The following is an 8,255-nucleotide window of genomic DNA, read 5'->3' on the forward strand; positions in this document are numbered from 1 at the left end:
GCGGCTCTCAGGCAGTGGTTCCTGGGACAACACGCTGACAGATGGTCTGGCCTCCCTGTTTTACGGATGGGGACACAGAGGCTCAGACCAGCAACAGGGCTAGAACCTGTGCTGTGGGGCTGGGCAAGGCAGGGCGGGAACCTGGTCTCCTGCCCCCCCGGTCTAGGGGTCCTCTCGCTGCCTCCCAGGCAGCAGATGGGGGTGCAACGTGCCCTCACTCTGTCCACTCCCCAGTGACACAGGCACTTGTTCGGCTCCAGGAGGGGGCAGCCTGTGCAAGTTTGGGGTCCCCAGCCCAGGGCCTCCACTGCCCACACTGCCACCTCCCAGGACCTTCTCCAAAGGCCCGAGCCTCCAGCAGTCCCTGTCAACCGCGCGTCCTCTTGGGCACCTGGGTCCTAGATAGCTCTTAGCTCAAAACGTATCCCCCCCTTCAAAACCCTCCTCCTGCCAGCCCCCCACCTAACAGGAAGGGCCGGGCTGCCCACCTCAGACACTGAAAAGCAGAATGGATCATAAAGAGGGTCCAAATATAATCTCTTCCAGAGCCTGCTTCATGTTTAGGACACAATAAAAGATGTCACTGCCGAGCAGGGTTCCGCGGACGGCGCCCTGTCCTCGCGGAGGCCCCCGAGCCAGGCTGGGAACAAGCAGCCCCCAGATGTGGAAGGGACACTGAGCAACGGGGCCAGGCTCACGGGGGTGGCGAGGGCCACCGGTCACGTGTGGACCTTCATTCCGGCCATCTGAGGTCCTTCCACTCGGGATCTGGCCGGGGCAGGCTCTGCCCTTCTGCTCCCCACAAGCCCAGGCTCCCAGGGAGGCCCCCGCCACTTCCGAGCAGCTGCAGCCAGCTCCCCCTGCAACGTGCCCCTGGCCCGGCCTCCCCCTCCTAGCAGCTGGACGCTGAGGGCACTCTCTCTCCCCTCCTCTGCCTGCGCAGCGGGGGAGCCAGGCAAGACAACCTCCCCAATTCTTCCATCTAAACAGGAAGCTCACGCCTCACAAAGGCACTTAAGCCTTGGCCGCACCTGCCATGGGGCTGCCCACCTGCCCGCTCGCTGCCGGGCGCCCTGAGCCTGGCTCCACCACCGGGCTGGGCCGCAACCTCGGAGATGCGCGATGCGGGCGGGGCCGGGGATGTCTGACTGCGAGCCCGGGAACGTCAACCTGCCATGTGGCTCCCAAATGCCAGCCCGCGACCCGGCTTCCCCCGACCTACCGCAAAATGAGACAAATAGGGGCAACTTGGGAGCCTTGTGTTCTGTCGCGTCAGTTGAGGACTTTTTTACTCGACATTAAGAGGCTGACGCGCCCTTTCTTGGGTGAACGGGTGAGGGCCACGAAATGGTAGCTGCTGTGGGCCAGTGGCTTTTCCCAGCCAACTTGTAAAGCTGCCCGCTCTTGGCAGCTTCCTTTCTTCCTGGCTTGAACGGGAAGCACGAGGCAGACAGTGCTGGGGGGTGATTGTGGAGTGAATGAATGTCCTGGGGTGGGGTCAGGCCCCTTGGCAGCTCTCCTGTGTCCAGGCGACTGGACGGGCCTGCAGAGGGCGGGGGTCACGCTCATTAGTTCCAGGCGGGGGTACAGGACCACGCGCCTTCTCACACCTTCCAGCACCTGGAAGCCGGGCAGCCAGATGCTGCCAGACCTGACCCCTCTCTTACACATGGGGCCCCGAGTGCCTCCCGCACCTGCCTGGGAGTGGACAACCCTGGCGAACCCCGGCATTCTCAGGGCTCTGGGGACGCTGGACACGCAGAGCGCAGGGCTGTAGAGCAGGGCAGGGCCAGGCTTGGAGCCCACAATCATGGAACCTGGGGCCTTGAAGGTGGCACCCCTTCTCCCAGCCTCCATCTCCCCTCCATAAAGTGGGGAGGTTGGTAGGGAGAGAGGGATGAGGCCTGTGGCGCCCCGGCCAGCGCTCCAGCACCAACCTTCCTCGCTACCCTCAGCCACACTCCAGGTCCCTTCCACCAGGGCGGCTCGCCCAGATCCTGCCTCATCCAGCCTGACTTTACATCCCTGCCGGGACAAGCCACTGTCCCTAGCCACTGAGAACCCCCCAACGCGCATGCAAAGGGTCCTCCCAGCCCCCACGCAGGGCAGCCCCCATCTCCTTCTGCCTCCCTACCACCTTTTGTTCCCCAAACTTTAGCCACAGTCCCCCCAACAACCAGGTGGGATCCCCCCTCCCCCACTCTTCTAGCTCAAACATTTAGCCACACAGGAGACCAGGACTTGGGGTCCAAAACCAGACCCCAGCCCTCCCTTCCCAGATGGGACACCTTGGGCTACAGGTAGCTCTGCCCCTGGGGGCCCCCAGGACAGAGAGGGCAGTCACTAGCCCTGCGGCCTGCAGGGTGGCGGTGGGCGCCTCGGCGGACGGCACGTAGCAGAGACCCTTTCCCACCACGGCTGGGCCGACTGGGTGTCCCGCAGAAGGGCCTGGAAGGGCCACCACGTCCATCATCCCCTTTTCCCAGGTGGCAGCAATGAGCCTGGTGTGCGTTTGGGCACAGGTGATGGGCGAGCAGGCATTGCCATGCCCCCGGGTCACCCCTGCGGCCTTCTGGGCCCCTGGGCCAGGCCCAAGCTCCACCCAGATAATCTTCTGGGCAGAGGCACAGACCACCCTGGAGTCATGAGTGTGGACAGCACAGCCCCTCCCTGCTGACCCGACCTGGATGCAGACACTGCCCCGTCCCCCACGTCCCCCTGGTTCCTCGGCCCCTCACCCCTCTTCTCTCCTGCTCCCTGGTTGTGTGCAGAGGGGCACCCTCCCACCAGAGGACCCAGGGAGACCCGCCTGCAGCCGGGTATCCTGGTATTTCCTCAGCCTGGGTGAAGACATGAGGGCACGGAGACCCCCTCAGGCATCCAGGCACCGCGCCCTTGTTGGGGGATGAGGCCCAGAGAAGGGACATAAAACACCCAAGGTCACTCCCGGAGATGGCAGCAGAGGGCAGGACCCAGACCTGGGTGTCCTGACCCCCACCAGGCTCATTCGCCTCAATGGCTCTGCCCCCCCAGGAATGATGAAGGGAAAGGAAGAGGGGACGGGAGGGGGAAGAAGGGGATCAGCCTCCACTGGAAGGGTTTGGTTCTGAAGAGACCCTTTGGGGGTTCCCCAACCAGTCCTGCACTTTCTGGGGGGCCTCCTCCCACCTCCCTCATCCTCAGCCTCAGTTATGGGGGGCCTCCTGGTCAACAACTGGTCAACAGTGACAGGGCGGTTCCCCAAAAGCGAAACACAGAATGCCCACATGATGCAGCCATCCCACTTCCGGGTGAGCACCCCAAAGAAGTGACAGCCGGGGCGCAGGCAGATGATGAGGGCAAGGAGACCTCTCAGCAGCAGCAGCACTCACAGCAGCCCCCAAAAGGAGGGACCCGCTGACGCTGGCGACGGTCCACACCAGGGAGCCTCACTCCGCGGAGAGGAGACCCTGGCCCGGCCACTGCGGGGCCCTGGAGGGGGTCACGGTGCGGGAAATAAGCCAGATGCAGCCACACAGACGGGATGCGGCCCCGCCTGCGAGGGTCTGCAATGGCGGGGCCAGGTGTGCGGAGGGGGGGCGTGGGGTGAGTGCTCAGGGGGACAGGGTTTAAGATGGGAAATCCTACATGAGGCCTATTTTAGCACAACGCCCCGCGGCCCTGGCCGCCGGCACCCCTCAGCCGCCCGTCACCCCAGGAGCAGAGTGGCTCCGGGGACAGCTCCGGGGGGGCCCACGCCTGCCCAGGCTCCAGCCTACGCTGCTCCGCCGCACCCTGGACTCCAAGCGCCCCGCCGTCCGGCCCCCTGGGAAGGGGAGCCTCTCGGTCCTGCGTTCCGGAGCAGGTAGGGGCCCCGCAGCCCGCAGCCCCAGGCTCTGTTTGCACAGCGGGCCGCGGCCCTGGCCCTGCTTCCGCCCTGCCCGCGGCAGGGAATGCTTTCAAGAAAATCTCCGTTATTAATGTGGTTTCTTTTGTTGGAAGTCGCTGCAAAGGCAGCAAACGAGGATTTATTTTCCTAACGTGCTTGGCATAGTTCCGCGGCCTCAGCATCGGGCCTGGGAGGAGCCTGAGACCCCGGACGGCTCTGAGTCACCGGCGGAGCCGCGGCCTTCCCGGTCCGCTCCGGGGGAGCCGGGTCTGGGGAAACCGCTGGCAGGCACAGGCGGCATCTGCTGACGATGGCTTTGTGAAAACCAAATAGCCAAAAGAGACACGTCTCAGAGCGTCGCGCCTGCTCACGGCGCAGGTGGAGGACAGAGCCGCTTTCTAGCGCGCGTGTTCCCCGTGACCGCTGTTTTCCTAAGCGGGAACGCCCCACCTCTCTTCGGTGTCGGTGTCTTTCTCTGGGTCTGGAAACAGCTCCAGAGGCCACAGGAAAAGCTGCTGCTGAGCCTGTCTGGGTCCCTGGTGAGATGCCTGGGGGCCGCGGGCCGGCACCGGAGCTCCAGGTCACAGGCCAGCCCGGGCCCGCGGGCCAGCACCGCGAGGGCTGGTGCCAACTTTGGAGAGGGATCCAGTGACGCGAGCTAGGGCCGCAGGATGAGGGGTGGCCGGTCCCTTCCCCAACCTTGGGAGGCCAGGAATTCACAGTAAGTGGCAGAGAAGGGACCCCTGCCTGGGAGGGAAGACTCTGGAAGCTGCCCGGGGCCCACAGCCTTCTCCTCCAGCTGCGGCCTGCAGGCCCAGACCCTGAGAGCACGCCCAGGGCGCCCCCGGGCCGGCGTGCAGCCGAGGGTGCCTCCCACCCTGCTCCTGCCTCTCCTGGGAGCCCTCCTGACAGTGGACACCCCTGGAACGCACCCAGTTGGCCTTGGGAGACGCCTGACTACATAAAACATTTGGATTCATGGACTAGCAATTTGTTTTCAACCCGAGTGTAGGATCGCCTCCTTTTAATTTTGCCAAGTTAGGACATTAAAATCAAACAACCTCCAGTTATTAGCCTAGTTCGTAAAAAAAAGGGGGTGTTTTAACCTTTCAAACAAGTAGGAAACCAGGACTTTCAGCTTCCTGAAAGGACTCTCCTAGTGCCCGTATGTCCATGCCCACCGCAATTTTCAGAGGCCTGGAAAAAAATCTCCCCTTGGGCCAGGAGCACGGAGCTGGGCCGCAGGGCCCCAGGGCAGAGCTGGGGGTGCCAAGGCAGGAGGCACCCCATGAACGCATCTTTGAGTCCCCTGCCTGCACTCCCTTGTCCGGGAAGGAGAGGCTCACCTTGGGAGGAGGCAAACTGAGTGTTGCCCTCGGGCCCTGGCCGGCGGCCCACGCCCAGCATCCTCCGTGCCAGGTCTGGAGTTCCCAGAGTGTTGGAAGCCCCTCCGCAGGAAAAGGCCCACAGCACCCCACCCCCAGCCCACACCTCACTCCCCGGCTTTCATCGCCAGTCCTAGGAGCCTGCTGGGGAGGCCACTAAAGGCTGCCCGTGGCCTGACCAGACCCCAGTGTCCCTGGCCGACACAAGCCGTCCTGGGTTTCCCCAGAAAAAAATGCTCCATTTGGGCCTTCTTTGCTGCGTCCAGGGGAAACCACTGCCAGTATCCACCATCGGGGTTCAGGCGGAAATGGGGGCCCCATTCCCTGGCCAGGACTTGAGTATAGGCTGTTAGGCCTGCTGCCTTCTCCCCCATGGTCCCTGCATTCCTGTCCTCATCCCTGTCTCTCTCTCTTCCTTTTCTTCTCCCTTTCTTTGGATCTTTCTTTGGATCACCTCTCTCCACCCCTGGGGGTTCCCCCATTCATCAGGGTAAACTCAGAGACCTCTCCTCTGCCCTGAGGGGAAGCAGGCTCACTCCCTGGCCCCCCCTGAGGTCCTCAAACTAACCAGGCTCAAACTAACCAGGTCCTCCCATACCAGAGGGCACCCCGCTTTACCCCTGACCCAAGCACCTGACCAGACACCTCCCTTTCATCTCTCTGTCAGGGAAACCCCAAATCCCAGGGTTGGGTCACCCTGGCAGGCGAGCAAGGTGCCAGTCCCCTGGGGCTGGCAGGTGGTGGGGCTGCGCGGTCACCAGTGGCTACTGGGCACAGGTGGCCCAGGTGGGCAGGCTCTGCAGGTATGTGATGAGCAGCAGGTTGTCTCAGGGGTCCCCCACTGAGGCGCGTACTCCCCAACAGTCTCAGACCACGCTGCGGTCACCTGGGCTTCCCCGCACCTCCTCCCACCTGAGAGCCAGACATGCAGCCAGCAGGGGCCCCTGAGACCTGGAGGCTGGTGCAGGAAGCCGGCCCCCAGAGCTGGGCGGGCGTCAGCTGGGAAACTCGTCAGGGACCCCGAGGCTGCAGCAGGACAGGCTGCTCCCCAGGGCCGGCCTCCAGCCACTGCACCTCCTCTTCGGGGTGCAGTGAGCTGAGGGGACCCCAGGAGACTGCCCAGGGGAGGGCCTTTGCTTCATCCTCATCTTCCCCTGCTGGGGCACCCCCTCCCCCTTCCCACGGGCTCTGGGCGCTGGGATCCTGTGTGACTTTTTGAAAAAAGCCACTTGACTGGGTTGTTTGTTTTTTAAAGCCCTTCCTGATGACCTCTGACCTCGGTAGGGGAAGAGAGGCCCGGCTGGCTCGCTAGGGCGCCAGTGGGAAGCCTCTGGGGGCGGGGCAAGTGGGGGGCAGGCGTCCGCACCCCCCAAGGAGCCCATCTTGAGAAGCTGCAGCGACGGGTGGTCCTGCGGGACAAACCCGCGGCGCCTCCTCCCCGAGCCTCAGTCTCCCCAGCGCGCACAGCACAAACCGCGCGCGCTCCCCGGCCCTTCGGGGGCGCGGGGCCCTGGGGGTGCCCCCGGGCTGGGCCCAAAGGAGCAGTTCCCGCGCCCCGGGGCTCTGCCCTCGCGACAGCCCCTCCCCGGCGGAGCGCTCCGGCGGCCCCCGCGGGTCCCGGACGGCCGCTCGGTCCAGGGCGGCCACCAGGTCCAGGGCGGCCACTCCGCGGCGGCCTCGGGCCCTGCTCTCGCGCGGCCGCGGCGCCCGGGGCTGCGCCGGGAGGTCCCGCCTCAGCGGCCCCCCCAGCGCCCCGCTGCGCCCCGGCGCCCCGCTGCGCCCCGGCGGGGAGCCGCTCGCTCTGCCCACTCGCCCGCCCCACCGCGCGCCGGCGGGCTCTGCCTCCGGGCTGCCCAGCCCCGCGCCCGCGCCGGCCCTCGGTTCCCACGCCCTCGGGTCGGCGCCCACCCGTCGCCGCCTCGGACCGCGCCCGCCCCGCGCCGCGCCCCGCGCCCGCGCCCCGCGCCCGCGCGCCCGCGCCCCGCGCCCGCGCCCGCACTCACCGTCCTGCGGCGCCGCCTCGCTGCCGCTGCTGCCCCCGGACGGCTCCCGCGCCGCGCCCTCCCGCGCCTCGGGCCTGACCGCGGGGCGCGCCGCGAGCCGCCCGGCCGCCGCCTCCTCCAGGTCCAGGAGGTGGCTCACCGAGAAGTTCTTGCGCGCCTGGGCGCAGTCGCCGGGCCCCAGCGCGGGCGGCGCCGGCGGCCCCGGGCCCAGCGCCGGCTTGTCCAGGGCGAAGGCGGCCGCGCTGTCCATGCCGCGGCCCCGGGGGCGCCGGTCCCTGCTCCGGGCCGGGCGCGGGTCGGGTCGGAGCCGCGCGCCCCGCCGCCCGCGCTCGCCCGCCGCCTCCCCTGGCCGCGCGGCCCGCCCGGCGCTGACGTCGGGGAACAAACTTTCCTCCTCCCTGCGCCGCCGCCGCTGCGAGTCGCCAGCGCGAGCCGCTCGGCCACACGCCCCTTCTTGAGGAGACCTCGCCCCTCCCGCCCGCCGCCCCGCCCGCCCCCCGCGCGTGGGGAGGGGGTGTCCCGGCGAGGAGCCGGCCGGGCGGGGCGGGGCGGGGGCGGGGGTCCCCCTGCACCCTCCCACCCGCGCTGTAAGAAGTGGGAAGTTCGGCGTGGTGGGGTGTTTTGTTTGGGTGTTTTTCTTAGTTCCCCAACAAGTGTGTGGGGGGCGATCGTTAGGAACTGGCAGCACCCCCCATTCGCACATTCCTCCACGCGGATGGGGGAGCGGCTTGAAGGCCTTTGACAGGGAAGATCTCAAGATCTCGGCCTTCCCCGAAGGCCAGAACCCCAGGTCCCCGGGGGTTGTGCCCCCCCACCCAAAGCAGTGCATTCTCAAGCTTCTGGGGTGCAGCGCCTTCCCCCTACCCGCAGACACACACCCCTGGGTGTCCACTCCCAGGATGCTCAAGGCCCTCCCACAGGAAAAGCAAGCAGAGAAGAGTTTCCCTCCAGAATTCCTAGTGGACACCGCGCGGAGGGTAGCCAGCCAGCCAGCCAGCC

General features: G+C 66.6%; 1 protein-coding gene across 1 annotated transcript in view; it reads right to left on the bottom strand.

Annotated features, from left to right (window-relative positions):
• Positions 1 to 7,700, bottom strand: part of PRRX2 (paired related homeobox 2) — a 40,692-nt gene extending 32,992 nt beyond the window's left edge. The window contains exon 1 of the mRNA XM_037494345.2: positions 7,257 to 7,700. Coding sequence (XP_037350242.1) covers positions 7,257 to 7,506 — 250 coding nt within the window. The 5' untranslated portion in view covers positions 7,507 to 7,700. The remainder of the gene's footprint in view (positions 1 to 7,256) is intronic.
• Between the last annotated feature and the right edge of the window lie 555 nt (positions 7,701 to 8,255).

This window comes from Talpa occidentalis, unplaced genomic scaffold (genome assembly GCF_014898055.3).
Source record: "Talpa occidentalis isolate TD23 unplaced genomic scaffold, MPIMG_talOcc4v2.1 talOcc4.7, whole genome shotgun sequence".
Classification (NCBI taxonomy): Eukaryota; Metazoa; Chordata; class Mammalia; order Eulipotyphla; family Talpidae; genus Talpa; species Talpa occidentalis.